Source organism: Pseudopodoces humilis, chromosome 1 (assembly GCF_049639895.1).
Source record: "Pseudopodoces humilis isolate 2021_Gansu_Grassland_sample_001 chromosome 1, ASM4963989v1, whole genome shotgun sequence".
Classification (NCBI taxonomy): Eukaryota; Metazoa; Chordata; class Aves; order Passeriformes; family Paridae; genus Pseudopodoces; species Pseudopodoces humilis.
In genome coordinates this window covers 83,058,243-83,073,955 of record NC_142200.1, presented here as the reverse complement: position 1 = coordinate 83,073,955, position 15,713 = coordinate 83,058,243, and the positions used below count along the sequence as shown (strand labels likewise).

At 43.2% G+C, this 15,713-nt stretch overlaps 1 protein-coding gene across 1 annotated transcript in view; it reads right to left on the bottom strand.

The window, feature by feature from the left end:
• Positions 1 to 3,758: 3,758 nt before the first annotated feature.
• Positions 3,759 to 15,713, bottom strand: part of PHLPP1 (PH domain and leucine rich repeat protein phosphatase 1) — a 137,374-nt gene continuing 125,419 nt past the window's right edge. The window contains exons 14-17 of the mRNA XM_005526485.2: positions 12,127 to 12,231; positions 11,018 to 11,212; positions 8,695 to 8,923; positions 3,759 to 6,767 (exon numbers count right to left, since the gene is read on the bottom strand). Coding sequence (XP_005526542.2) covers positions 5,658 to 6,767; positions 8,695 to 8,923; positions 11,018 to 11,212; positions 12,127 to 12,231 — 1,639 coding nt within the window. The 3' untranslated portion in view covers positions 3,759 to 5,657. The remainder of the gene's footprint in view (positions 6,768 to 8,694; positions 8,924 to 11,017; positions 11,213 to 12,126; positions 12,232 to 15,713) is intronic.

Sequence of the window (15,713 nt, the reverse complement as noted above, 5' to 3'; positions counted from 1 at the left end):
CTGGCATCTCCTTAAGAGGGATTAAAATAAAAAAGCATCTTACAAGTCACAGACTTCTGCTACACCAGTCTTTCTTCATAGTTCTGCATCCCAATTTCCTTTAAAGCATTCAACAGCATATATTTAATTAGCAAAACAATCCCATCTGTTCCACGAGTCAATACTGACAACTTTATGGTTAAAACACATTTATTTCTCTTGGTGCAGCTGTGCTGAATCTGACGAGGGGAGAAGAGCCTGCTGTGCTCAGAGCATTGTGTCTGGTGCCCAGGCTCTCACCACAGGGCTGCTGCCACTGGGAGCTCCTAAAAGCCTCCACAGCCCCATCTCTGCCCACTGATGGCCCCTGTGACACCCCTAAGTTACCTACATGCCCCTAAATACAAACCTCCATAGACAATTCTACAAAACCATTGGTGAATGATCCTTTTTCTGTCTCCTTAAGTTTTAGCGAGAGACATATTAGAACAAGCTCAAACAAAAAAACACTGTGCTGTGATAAGCACAGGACATTGGAATTGAGACTTTAATGGGCAACAGGGCAAGAAGAGCCAGCTGAACTTCATCCACTAGCAGCAACTACTTCCCAGCCTTGGGACTGCATACTTCATCCTCTCCCCCAAAGTATGACATGCAGGAATCCACATTCTGAATGTAAATCAGGCATCCTGACTCTCCTACAGCAGAAAGTCTCAGTAGATCACCTGCTCCTGGGAGCAGACCAGTCCTGCCTGTCCCAGGTCTCTGTCACACTGCAGTTATTATACAACAGCTTCCTCATGCCGTCATGCTTCTGATGAGCTCTTGCAGTTTAAGTGTCTCCCTTTAGCTTACAATATTAAAAAAACATGGAAAAAGATGAGATAGCGTCTGCCTTGTTCAGATCCTGCCTCAGTCTCAGCCTAGAGGGCAAGCTTAGCTCATGGCATGAGATAAAAGGTAGGACGAGGTATCCAAGTCAACCGCAGGTGAATCCAAACTTGTCAGCCCGAGAAAGGATGATCTAAAGGATGAACTGTTGACCTCAACAGGAATGGAAATACAAATAAAATGGTCTGGATAAAAGCAGGGACCAATCATTTAAACCAGGGACTTAGAGCAAACAAGGAACTCTTTCCACGCTGATGTCCTAGATAAATGGTATACTGATTCTGCCCTGGGGCTGCGGTTAATCTACCTAATACTTGGGGGTTTTCCATCCCCACCTTTTGATTAAAATGGCTGCAAGAGTTACTTGCTCTCACGCAGCAGAAAAATTTTAACTTTCAGCTTTCCACAGAAGCAGCAGTCGTTTTAGGCAGGGCATTTGAACACTTAGAGCATCAGTGTAAGGCACAGCAAAATGCAAGCAATCAAGAGAAAACAGATTGGTTCATGCAGCACCCCATGAAACCCTCAGTGCAAGCACGCAGGTAACACATCTATAAGACAAAGCAATTACCGCAACAATAGCAGACATTAGCCCCAAACAAGACAATCGAACTAACAAAGCAGGGCAGTAAAGCAGGTTAACAGAGAAAAGTAAACAGTCATTTAACAGACGCTAAGACTGTCCTTGTTCCAGCTGAGCCCAAAAGGTATTTTTACCACTTTCTGGCCATACAGCTCCCGGCTGCAGCCAAAGCTCTGAGGGACCTGACCCAACAGCACGGCTGAGAACTGTTTGGCTTGAGTGCCTTCTCCTCTTAGAAAAAGCGCATCTCTCCAGTAAGGGCTGGCAGTGTCCAGGGAAATCAGGTGGATCAGGCTGAAATTACTGTTCTTTTCACTCCTTTGAATCCTACTGCTCTGCTTGAATTGATTTCATGCCCTCCTACCCCTCAGACCAGCACACCCTTCACAGGGTTATCCCCAACCAACCCACTCAAGCGCACATTTGCAAGTCCAGACCTGCAAGGCTGCACCCAAGAGGCACCATCCATGACTAGTGCAGATGCAGAAATTATCTTCAGAACCAAGTGTGACATTCCATTAACACCCCGCCCCACACAGACATGCTTCCAAAGTAGCAAAGTTACGCTTAAAAAACCCCATGCCATTTGCTGGAAAATTACGTGTATGAGTTTTAAACACCAGGGCTGGTTATGAAGCTGAGCTTGCTATGAAGAGATTACTTGAAGCAAGACTTACAGGGCACTACAGTAGCAGCACATTCTGTGGCTGTGAGGGAGACAACCCACATGGATGCAGTAGCATATTCCAAGGCCAGTAAGGCAAGAGGAAGGCGATGCCACCATGGCACTGGTCGCCACCACAGAGATGGTGGTGCCACACATGAATGCACAGGCAAGATGCCAACAGGCTATTCTGGCACAACAAAATGCATTACTGTAGAGCACTGTGAGCAGAAAGCAAGAAAAAAGCTTTTATGGCTCTTAACAAAAGGCTCGCATTCACAAGCACAGAAGCCACTCAGTTACTTCTCAATAGTACCACAACCTTCCTGTTTAAAATTACTTCCCAGGAAATAATATAAATGATGTTAATTTCTCTGTCATCAGCCATCTACCTCCTCCTTTTCATGCATTTCTGCTTGTCTCAGATGCAACTAGCAGCAAGTTTCAAAGGACATGCAAGGTTTGATCATAATGGTAATGGGGTTCTACATTTTCCATGGTGGAAAGCCTTTTTAACTCCCAACCATTGTCCCTGCTGCAGCTGTCAAGTTCTGCAAATAAAATCCACATCTCTTTCAGTCAGAGTTCCCAGTAGGTCAAAATTGTGCAAAATACACTGTGAACATAATCCAAAAATCATGTGCACTATTAGCACATGTAGATGCAATCAGTGAGATGCAATCAGACCTCATGAGGTAAGAACACACTAACCCCCTTTTGTGAAAGAGGATGGCAATATCCAGAAAAACCATGAGTCGCAGACACTGTATCTTGTTTCCCAAGTCCCAGTTTAAAGCCAGGACAAAATACCTTTTGCCCTTGTTTAAAAATAAATGCTATTTACAAACATGCAGCAAGCCATCCGGCCTACCAATCTAGGCCGACACATACACAAAGCCCAGCAGAGGGATGAAGCCGCCCCTATGAATGCATCAATCCTTCACATTATGACTTTCTAAGACAGACTACTATCACAGCCATCTTTTTCAAGGCAGAGCAAAAACCCAAAAGTACAGTTCCTCCACCAAAATCCTGTCACCCTGCTGCCACAGAAGCCCTGACTCCAGGATAACTTTACAGAAGGCACCAGGCTGAAAGGGGCAGCCCTTCAGTGGGCTGTCAGTTTTGACCATATATGCTTCAAAGTAAGGGCATAAGGAGGGAAACCACTGTGTTGTCTGTAAGCAGTGAATGCCACAGAGGCTGGCAAGTTCTTGGGAGCCTGTCCTTCAAATGGAGGAAAGAGAAAGTCTTTACAGAGCCTATGTGAATATCCTCCTACTCACATGAGAGGAGTAGCAGTTGTCAGCACTGAGCCACAGTTTAGCTCACATGAAGGTTCCCCTTCCACCCCTATTCTGCCCCCTGCTCCTCTCTCTGGGGTACCCCGTGTACGGCACAGCAGAGACACCTTAGCACAGAGACCACAGACAGCAGCAGCAAGGTTACTCCTCCACCAGCAGCAAGAAAATAAAGGTAGTGTCCTTGCTAGTTATCACCTTCAGCCTCAAGCAGCATCGGAGCAGAAGGGAAAAAAAGAGAACATTTTCCAAGGACAATGAATGAATTCAGCAAAATCTGAAACAGACAAACTGTTTACCAAAGAACACCTAAGAATTACTGACCAATAAACCATAAACCTTTTTTGTTTAAATACATTATTTAATGAGTTTTTTTTAAGAAAGAGATATTTTGAAGCTCAAATTACAATGAAATACAATCTTCTAGATCTACAGTAGACAGTGCTATAAACATTTATCAAACCAGATATTTTAATATTTGCTCCTCCATTGTTATTGTTATTAAGGAAAAGTAACTAAAAATCTTCTGGTAACAGCAATCCTGTTCTAACTTGGCTTTTTCACCCTAGAACAGAATAAGGACAACAGCCTGTCACCACAGTCCTCTTCCCAAATACAGACCAAATGCCAAGAAACAAGACACTGTCATGACTGCACACTAATTCAGCTTTTGAAGAGTGAGAAGTAAAATGGAGCAGCTGGCTGGGGGCAATACTGAAAGAGGACATTGCTCCTTTCCCACAGGAATTACAAAAAGATGCCCCTTTGCTACCAAAGTCTGATTGCCATCGAACTCATGTTCATGCAGCACATTGGAGCAAATTTACATAGGTAGTTTAAAATTCGCTTTTCTGCCTTCTCCTCATATTTTCTCTCTTCTTTCAGTATCCAATGCTTTCCTTCTACCTTTTGTTATCCCTTCATCATTTCTATCTTCAGTCACTCAATCCCAGTGGGACAGAGCCAGAGCACACCGCTCCTCTCCAGTCTTCAGGCATTGTCAATATTGTGGCAAAGGGCAAATCAATAGTGCTGAATTAGTACCGAGAAAGAAAAAAAGAAGAGGTCAATTCCTCAGAGAGTTGGTTTGTATCTTTTAAAGGCCACTTCGCACAACCTTTGAATTCTGAAAGTACATGTGAGCTTCTGCAGTTAGTGTAAAAATGTGATCGAGCTGACAAAAGTTTCAACACTTCTTGGTTTAACTGAGCAGCAAGCTGAGGAACCACAGCAAGTTGCTGTTTGAGAGCTGCTGCTCAGGTAGTCAGACATAAAAGCAGACATCAGGTGTAAATTTCATATTTATTATAACAAAAATTATGACATGTTCATTTGTGCATTCGGCTTTAATATAACTCTTGGTATGTAAATGTTCTACAGCAAATGAGCTCTATACAATCATGCTGGTTGTGGCAGCAGTAAGGAACACAAACAAAACGTGTCTGTAAAAGTAAGGAAAGAAAGAGACCAGAGGAAAAAGTGGGTTTTTCTTTGAACAGTCTACACCACCTGGGCTCTAGCTAACTTGTACACAGCCACACAGTCCATTACGCTTAATGACCAAGGCCCAAAGAGTCACTTAAGAAAAAAGGTCAGTTTTTCAGGTTGTGTCCTTAATGCCAAGGCTACAAAACATGTAAGCATCACTATACAACACTGAGCTATTTACAGGAATTTCCCAATCAACTGTTCTCTCAGAGAAAATTAGTGAATCTCAGTGACTTAAGTCACCTGAAAGAGTAAAGCAACTCCTAGGAGTTAGTCTCCATATTCTACAAATGTCTATCATTTTCAAGACCAAAAAAAGCCTTTTCTCTCAAAGAAATACAGTATTACAATATTACTTAAATCATTTAGCACTGGCTACTGCCCTGCTTTTCGAACAAAACAAACAAGCCATTTTAAAAAATATTACATCATCATCTGTTTCTCAGCAATATATTAAACCTTTTTATCTTTTTTTATTATTTTTTTGTTTTGTTTTGTTTTCCTGTTTTTACACTTGATATGTTAAGGGAGGGTTAACTATTTTAAACTTTACCAGTCAAGCGTCTCTAGGAGAAAGTCAATGAATATTAAACCTAACAAACTGAAAAGCTGCAGTTATCTGTAGTGGCAGGATAATGAAAAGGAAGTATATAAAGGAAAAGGAAAACCCCTGCTGTAATGCAAGCCCGCTGGGTCTCACAGTCAAGTCTCCTTATTTGTTAGTTTATTTCTGAGCAGTAATTAGAGTGGGTCATAGTGGTGTGTCGTAATAGTCTGCCAGGTGGTCCATCGGATACTGCCTCTGCTGCTGCTGCTGTTCCTGGTGTTGCTTCATGATCTCCTTGACTTCTTCTTCAAGCTCTGGCGGGATGATGAACTGGTCATCAGGATCAGGTTGTGCTGGAGCAGCAAAGTAGCCCCCGGTTTTTCTGAGTGGCGCATCCGTTGCAACTTCAATTAAGTTATGGCTCCTCTCGTGTGGTGCCACAGAGCCGTTGCCTCGCCGGCGCCCTATTGTGCCCATGGCAGAATATTCAGCTTTCCTGGGAAGGCTAGGCTCATCTTCATTGGCACTGATGACGATACCTTCGTCACTGGCTTCCACTGGCACTTGGAGAAGCTGCTTCTCCTTCGCTCGGCTGCAGTGGATGTCCACCTCCACCTCCACGCGGCTGCCGTTGGTGAACACGCCCTCGATGGGCTCCTCATCGTCGCTGTCAAGGCCGTTGTCGGAGAAGGCGCTGGAGAAGGTGGCGCTGGAGAGCTGCCGCTGGAAGGAGTTGGACAGGCAGACAGGGTGCAGCATGCAGCGCTGCTCCCCCGGGTACGCCGGGCTGTTCTCGTTCATGGCCACCTGGGGAGGCTCGTCCGAGGCTGTGGACCCCACCTCGCTGCTCATTTCCGAGGTGGAGATCTCGCTGCTGATTTCCGAAGCCATGCCGCTGCTCGAAGACGGCATCCCGAGCGCGTCTGTGGGCCTGTCCTTGATGACCACGTTGACAGACTGGGGGAAGATGCCTGGGCTGGGGGGTGGGACCCCATTGAGCTCACAGCAGCAGAAGCTGTCCTCCGTCACGTTCAGCTGAACCACGACAGCGCTGATGCTGTCGTTGCAGCCGTAACTCTGGGCCAAAGTGCAAAGCTTCTTGGCGGCTGCCAGCGCATCAGGCACGTTTCTGACGGCCTCAACTGCTTCATCCATCGAGAGGCTGTCCCACAGCCCCTTGCTCCCCAGAATGAAGAACTCATCTTGTGGAGTTAAGGTGATGGACTGGACATGAGGACGCGGCACAACACTTGGGTGAAGGAAGGTGTACCCCAAGATTCTTGTTGAATCTGTCACACCATTCACTTTGCCATCCTGAAATTAGAAAGGACAGGAAATTGGCAACAAGACCGACAAGGATGTACAGTACCTTCCTCTCCTTGTTTTTGCAGCACCCCCAACACTGCCATTCACAGACAAGGAGACAGACAAGCAAAGTGACTTGCAAGGAGGTGGCAGAGCTGAAATTAGAGCACAGCAAGAGCTGGTTTGCAATCCTGCACTGTGCCTCCTACACCCGACTGATTTGTCATCAACACCACCTATGCACAGACCAACAAAGCAGAAGGCTGCAACAAAGAGCCATCTATTCTGCTCCTGCAGCTGCAAGAGCCAACTGGACAAATCTTTAACCAGTGAGTCAGACTTATCCCTCCTCCACCCACGGTATCTGGCTTTAGACAGAGCAAGGCAACACACATTTGATACAGGGGCAGGTCATTCAGTTACAAGTCTTCTCTTGCAGCTGTAATAATTGTAGGTTTCATCTTGGCTCATCACTTTAGAAACCAAGGTTCATTTAAAAAAAAAAAACCTTTAAATTAAGCATGCAAGTCAAATGTAGCAGAGAGCAAGTCTGCATTTCTCAGTCAGCTGAGTTGTAGTGAAATGTTTTACACGCCCCAATTACTTACTACATTTCCACTTAGATATGACATTTCCAAAGGGAGGAGGAGTAGTATCTGAAGGGATAACATCAGTAAAAAAGGACACATTTGAGAAAAGAATCCCATGCACGTCCAAATCCCAGAATCCTGTCCTGGTTAAAATCCAAGCTGCCAGAATAAGCAGAGCAAGTGTCTGAAACAGCAAGTCTGGCTATCTGTCAGCCTGCTGGGGATAGCTGCACCCTGCTAACTGCGTATTCAAGAAGAACAGAAAAGGTAAGGATTTACACTCTTTGGGTCCAGCTAATAACTGTAGGGGTTATTATAAAGCAGATAACCACAGAAAAGTGAACCAAGACTAAAAAAGCTTCCTCTTTACAATCACACAGAAGAAAAAAAGCCCCCATGTCTGCTTGTTAACTTTCCCATTAGAAAGCTGACAGCAGTGATAAACCATCAGTGTGCATGAAATCAGTGAGTCATCTGAAGATTCAGCCCAGAAATTTCCCTTTTCCTCTATGGAGCCACAGAATGAACGTGTCTCCATGATGCACACTGTGTTGGAGTGATTCCCTTTCAACTTGTCACATTTGAGATCCCAGCCAAGATCTTCATTTGATCACATTTGATCTTCCCAGGCAAGATCAACAGGCACATGGCTTACCCCACACACAGAAGCCCACCCTGCTCTCAGGCACACAGCAGGGAGGTTTCTGCCCTTTCCTCCACCATTAGGAGGATTCGATATTTATCTATTCCTCTGCATGTGTCACACAAGGCAAAGCAAAACTGACAGCAGTGGCTTCAAGCTTCTTAAGAAAGGAACAAATAGTTTTCTCGTCTCTCATGGTTCAGCTGAGCACAGGGTGAGTTTTCCTTTTGGGCAAGTGCTCTCTTCAAGAGCAGCCTGTCAAAGGGCAGTTCTGGGAACATAGCTCAGACAGCAAAATCAGCCTGCCAGAGCAAGGAGTCTCCTAAGGGAAGGACGGCATTGCTCCAAGTGCTCTGCCCTCTCATCCTTTTTAATTGGAAAAGCTCTCCATGACAGTTCCAACACAGCAATTCCTCTCCCATTAGAAGGAGAGTATCTGCTTTCCTGTTTCAATGCAAGGTGCTCACAGCTGCTCACTCTTGAAAGCTAATCAAAATCCAGCATGGCAATGGAATGGAAAAGCAACTTGACTGCACGGTATGAATGTATGAATCAACTTGAAAGGAAAAGTGCAACTGAGGAACCTACACTATGAACACCACCTTCTAGAGGTTTCTGATATCAACACGTAATTTCATGCACTGCTGTGCAAATGCTCTTCAAAGAAGCTACAAGTTGCAACAATCCCCAGCTGTTCTCTAACCTCTGTGATAATGGCCTTATGCTGCTTAATCCTCTTCAGCTCTTCTTCACAGCTCATCATGTAACACCTGGACAAAGGCAGAGGTTTCCCATTCCGGCAGAGAACGGTTTGGCACTTCCCCACGTTTGCTGAGGTTAGCGTGAAGCATCCACCAGGGTCCATGGGATCATGTTTTATATGGCAAAGGACAGCAGAGCCTCCAAGTTTCTGTCCAGCTGTTCCAAGTTTCCTGGAATTTAAACAAAACAGTGATTGTTCTTTAATAGGAAAACAAGTATAAGGGGCACTAGGGAGAAACAGCCGCTGTTCCACAATCAGAAGCATTCGGGGCACTGGCTCTACTGGATCACTGGGACAGAAACAAAGGTCTCCACTGAAGACTGTGACACTGCAGCAGCAGCACTGCAGGGATCCCACGTGCAACTCTCAGGCAGGGTGTTATTTTCACATATGCAGATACTCAAAAATGCTCAGTTAAAAAAAAAATAAAAAAATAAATCTTTGCACTTCTAAGAGTTTCACAGATGTCTTTACCTTTACATTTAATAAATATTTGTTTTAAAGGTCAGATAGAGCTTTGGCTTCTGAAGCTAAGTATCTTATTATAAAAATAATAATTCTGACTGTAAAAAACCTCTACTTTTGAGCAAAAGCAGAAGGCAGAGGTGATATCTTCAGGATAATGCTCTTAAAAGTTATCAAATTATGACCAAAAAAAAATCACAATGGCTGTGAATTCCACTGTAAGAAGGTACACTTTTAATTTATGCTGTCAGGTACTAACCCACTAAAAAAGTTCTTAGAAATGTTTAAGCCTGCTTTTTCAGCAGAAGCCACAGTAGAAAAAAAATCTATGGATAAAATCCAAGTTTTCAGAAGCCTGCCATTAAAATATAAATTAATTTCAATATTAGACTGTGAAGAAACACTCATCCTTCCCAGCCAGCTTGTTTATGAGGATCTTATTCCTATAGTAATTAGAAAGCTAATTATTAATATTTATATTAAGGCAAGACATAGATAAAAGAACTTTAGATTCAAAATCCTGGGGACAGAATGGATAATTAAATTTGTAACCAAGCCTCAATGTGCTTTCTACATTATTTTTTACAAATACACTCTAGGAGTGCTGCATACTGTCTGTAAGCATCACTGAATGGCTAAATGCAACTGGAATGAATACTATTTCTGGTTCTCCAAAGAAGTGGTCAGCTGATTTTGATTTGAGACCAAAATTTAAAAAAATAAAAAAGAGGAGCTTTTTGTAGGAATGCCACATTCCTCGTAAATTGCATTAGTAGCAAACAAAACCACTCAGTAAGTACTTTCAAGTACTCAAAATTGTTATTATTTTTGAATATTTTAAGTATATGGCAACCACCTTCTCAGTTAGCAGTCTGAGGCATTGTTATAAGCAATTATGGGAAGGAAGTGTTTTTTCCCTTGTGTTTATAAGACTCAATGCCACCCTACTGCTTCCCTATCTTTCCCAATACAACAACTTCAGTATTTTTCCTTTCCAAGGGTGCAATTCAACAATAAGCAATGCTACTTTTAATTTGATCCACTTACTCAGTCTCTAAGCTGCTTATTTGCTTTCCCCTGTTTCCCTGATCTCTTCACTCTCCTCTGTTCAATTCCCCTCATACTCCTCCTTCACCCAGTGCCTCCCTAGGCACAATTCCTTCTCCTGTCCAGAACAGCACACACAATTTCCAAACCACTATGCAGAACTACCATTACACTCACAGCTTTTGTATCACAAGCTCTCTGGATGGGTCATACTCAAATAATATTCAAAGGCCAAAGGGATTTCTAAGAAGTCAGACCACGTGTTTTAAATATTTGTGTAGCCTTAAATAACCTGAATTGGTACACAGAAACTGAAAGGATGAGTTCAGGCTTTGCAGGCAGTTGTAGGAAGGAAGTTTAAAAAGATGATCGAGACATTCATACCACTGATTTGGTTATGGCCAATTGTAAACCTTAAGACTTGGAGAAGATACCAAAAAGGAATAAACCTTCACCCACCACTTAGTCATGAGCATTTTAGTAACTCTGCAGGTGGGTTGGGATTTTTTTGTTTGGCTGGAGAGGTGTTGGGGTTTTTCTCCCCACTCCCCACACCTGAAAGGAACTGAGGCAATATTCACAAAACAAGCAATAAAAGAAAACACTGTAGCCAGATACCAAGGCTTTCCAACCCCGCCCCCCCCCCCCCCCCCCAATTTCTTTGAAGCAAGAGCAGGTGCCTGACCCAAAAGAAAAGAAACTGCACTATAAACACAGACAAAGTAAAAAAAGCTCCAGATCCAAGACTCACCTCTGCATAACGATGAAAGTGTTGATCATGTATTCCTCCTCATTCTTTGTTTTCTGCAGCTCTTCTGCCAGGATGTCGCTCATCGTGCACTGCAGCAGATAGGGCACTTCCACATTGCGGTCCCCATCAAACACACCATAAAGCGCCTCCCGGTTGTCACAGAAGTTGTTTGCTGAAAGTGCCGCCACACACAGCCTAGGGGTAAAAACAAAGCAGGAAAACATCAGGGGTTCTATCCCACTACTAGTTTCTCAACTTGTCATTTTGATCAGAGAGATGCAGTCTGGTCTGAGTGCCAGCTTTAATCACCTCTGGTCACAGGTGTTTCAGGACTGCTTTCTGAGCTGTGGGGATGAGGCCCATCAGCAGTACTAAGACATGGAGAGAACTATACTGCAAGTTCAAGCCAAGGCCTAAGGATACTTCCTCCTTTTCAGCACATGAGCAGGTCTCTTATTTGTAAAAACGGGAGGGAAAGTATCTCTGAAACAACACAAATTTAAACTGCACTTGTTGCTTGAAAAGGCATCCTTGGGATCTAGCATGCTGATGACCAAGTTGTGCCTTAAATCAGTTAAGAGTTAGGAAAGGCTTGCTGGCACTTGCTATGGAAACCTAGGTAGCAGAAGATTTCTAAAAAGGTATTTGAGGAACAAAGAAAGATTCATCACATTGCCAGCGACACAGAGACTAGCAGACTCTTGGTAAATTATTTGTCAAGTGCTGCCTTAGTCACAGGAGCACCACACACTATGAATATTCAGAGTTTTTCCCATTCTGTCTCCTCTTTAGTATCTCTGATTTGCTTGGTAAACATCCTTTGGTTGAAGATAAAGAAGCTTTGCAAAGAGGAAAATGCTTTTAAACACTCAGATCTTTTGCAAGTAGCAGTCTTGCACAGACCAAATGTGTCGGCTACCCTTGTATCTTAGCAACTACCCTAACAAAGACCCAAGGGGAGAGCCAGGCAGGAGAGCTGGGTACACAAATGGAGAGACGTGGCTTGGCCTCTGCGAGCCCTGAAACGTCCCCAGAACTTCCACCGAGGAAAGGATCTCTTTGTCTCGGCACAGAGGCGCTCACACAGCAAAACCCGAGCCAGGCCGTACTTGTTCTTAACGCCGGACGCCTCCGTGTAGCCGTGACTCCACACCGCCGGCGCTCCCGACGCATCGCCGGCCGAGGGCTGGTCGATCTTGAAGCACCGGATATTGCTGCAAGGAGAAAGGAAAGGAGAGAGATGCAATGGGTGGACTTGCTGACATGATCCAACTTAAAATGTGGAAAGAACACCCTTTTTTTCTCTTCCAGTTCTTAGTAACACATTTAATAGTAGAAAATAAAGCAGGACATCCAAAGTGGTTACCTTTATGTGCCTGTATACAGCCAACAATAACTGAGCCTCTATGAGGCTGTCAGCTGCACTACTTCGCTTAGCTGGCCCCTATTTCCCTGCCTTCCACCCTTGAGCTAGTTGTTTCAAATCAGGCCCTGCAGGAATACAAAGCGAATTTGCCACAAGCTTGATGAAAGCCAGTACAGCAAAGTGACTTTTTAAACTTATACATCTCTCCTGGCCATTTTAACAGGCTTCTGTGCTCTTTTCATTGTACTCAAATGAAATCTCCTGTATGACCCGCAGCATTCTCTAAATGACAAAAAAAAATAAAATTAAAATAACTGTTTAGAAACAACAACGTGTAGTAACAGCCTTTCATGAAAACACCCACAAAACAGAAATCAGCTCCATACTCATCCTGCACCAACCTGCAAGAGCAAGCCTTTGGCCCTGACAGCATTCATAGCCCTTCTGCATTCCCCAATTGTGCAGTCCAATTTTCACAAAGGCCCTTGATCCTCTACCCTCCAATTTACTACCAACATAGCCTTTAGGCTGAATTTCAAGTATCTCCCGGAGCATAGTAAAGACTTAAAAAGGGCCCAGCCCTCTCTGTTTATACTCTTCACAGCCCTGCTTTGCTGGAGAGAGATGACCTACCCTCTGCTCCCTACTGCTGTCTTCCAAAGGCAGGAAAAGCAAGCTCCCCACACGCGGCAGACACTTCAAAGGCACCCAAACCTTTCATGAACCAAATGAAACATAAAAGGACACAAGCAGAAAGGTCTAACTGTTCACTCTGAGCATTCGTTTTTCCTCTAAATCCCCACCTGACCTGAACACACAGGAGTCTTTTCTGCATTGCAAAGCCTTCCTCAATAACCTGACACACTGTCACATCCAGTGATTTCTTTTTTACATTAATAGCCAGGATGTACATCAGTGAGGGCAGACTAAAAGCCAACAAATTACATAAATAATGTTGGAACCACTTGTGTTTTAAGTTCTTGGTTTTGCAGCCCTCTGTGTGACAAATAGAAGGCAAACATCTTGCTACAACTATTAAAAAAGCTTAACTACCCAAATCAAATTGGAAACCTGGATCTCTTCTAAAGTAGCAGAGATTTTAATTCTGTTGCACCTGCAAAGCAGGACACACGTGAGCAAACACGCTTTCTTTGCAGACTTCTCATACAAGGCATTTATCTCCAGGGCAGAGGAACTTGGGTCACAAAAGTTTCTGTTTGTTTCTTTTTTAACTGTGTTGACTGACCACTGGCTCCTGGGCAGGTCAAGGACCCAGAGTTGTCTGAAGACTTCCCAGAAGTGGTGGGGGGAAAAAAAAAAGCTACCTCAACACACTGCCTCCCTAGGGGCACCAGTACAAACAGACATGTGTCCTGAAGGGAATGATACCCAACAGAACATTCTATGCAGGCAATACAGGCTAAGACTTTTGGACAGCCTAGCTTATATACCCCTTAATTTAAAATAACTGTCACAATTGAACAAATGCTCTCTTCAAAATCAGAGTAACAGCATCTTTTTTTTTTTTCCCTTCTTCTTTTTCATTTTAATAGCTAATGAAAATACTTGCATCCGATAAATCACTTGGCAACATCCTCCCAAGTATGCAAACTTCCTTTAAGATCTCCATACATACTAAAAAAGCAAGCATGCATGACAGGACTCTTCTCACCAGCACCGAGAATACATATTAACCTACTACCTGCTTGAATTCTGCCAGGGCACAGATGGAGAGCTGCCTTTCCACATGCAGAAGGAAGATATAAAAAGTACCAAGTGCACAAGTATTTTTGTGCCTGCCACAAACATCAAGTGAAAGAAGCACCTCCTCCCTCACAGTCAATTATAGCAGTATACCATAAAAGGAAGGGTAGCGTATCAGACACTGAGAAACCTCTCAGGAGGCCTGAAACACCTGATTGTGCCTAATGAACACTAGTGAACAGAACAGACCTGTGATTTTAAAAATAATTAATTTTTAAAAAACCCCGAAGCTAAAAAAAAAAAAAACCCAACAAACCCACAACAAAATAAAAGAACCAACCAAAAAATCACAAACAAAACACATACATCCCCCCAAAACAAACAAAAAAGCCCCATCCTCAAACAAAAAAACAAAACAAACAAAAAAAACCAACCCACCTGCACTGCCAAGGCCAAAACAAATAGCAAGGAAAATGCACATGCAAGAGGGGAAAATTTCCTGTGAGTTAAGGAGCACAGATATGCCAGTGAAAATATGGCATATAACTGGGCCCCATTACTCTTCAACTACTTGGAATCTAGATTTGTACAAGGATGCTACCAATGTTGCCTAAATACTAATGTAGCAAGGGAATGTGTGCCCATCTTGTCTACTGGATTATTCACTATGAATGATGAACTTTCACTAAGTTTTGACACCATTCATTAACTCTATAAAACATATATATCTTTTCCCCTATGAACCAGAGCAGTATTACACACTGCTTCTTCAGGAAGATTTCCTGTATGCAACAGAGCTACTCTCAAAATAGAGTCATACCCCTTTTTTCACTGGCTGAACATGGACTCTTGTTTTTATCTGTGAGAAATCATCATTAGTCAAATTTCCACCTATATTTTGAAAATCTGTTAATTCAAGCTAAAAGTGAACTCACACTGCAAATTTCCCTTGTTTGCACAGGAGATGAGGGTTACTACTCCAGAGTCTGATCTTAACTATTTAAAAGCAAAGAACATGAAGTTACTGCTCAGCCCCTAAAAAGTAAATCAATCCTCCTTGGAACCATTCAATGTCTAAGAATAAAAGAGATTTAGAAGGAACCTTGGAGCTGGTGCAGTTTCCTACAGGACATAAAAAAAGGTCAAGGCAGCACCACAGATTAGCTGGTCTACTGCAACAGCTCCTCATCACACTACAGAAGAAGGGACAAAGCACTTGGGGAAATATCAGTTATGGATGACACTTAAATCCCAGGGCAGGAAATAAACAGGTAGACAGGAAGGAAACTGAAGGTCCCAAAGCAAAGGAACCAGTTCTTCTGCAAATAGAGTGAGAGATGCGAGTTAGCAGTTTAAATATAAAAAAAAATATATATAATTTCTAGCACAGAAGCAGAGAGATATTAAGGGGAACAAGAAACAGTATATGAAGAGGTAGAAATTATCACAATCACAATGGCAAAGACAGACCCAAGCAGGATGAATGCAACAAAAAGATATAGCAAGCAGCTTACTGGCATCTCATCAGTGGTATAAAATACATCTTTTGGCTGAATCTAATGTCAGAAATAAAATGGAATCAAACTGGCCAAACAATGGTTATAGCAGATCACTCCAGGAGTTACA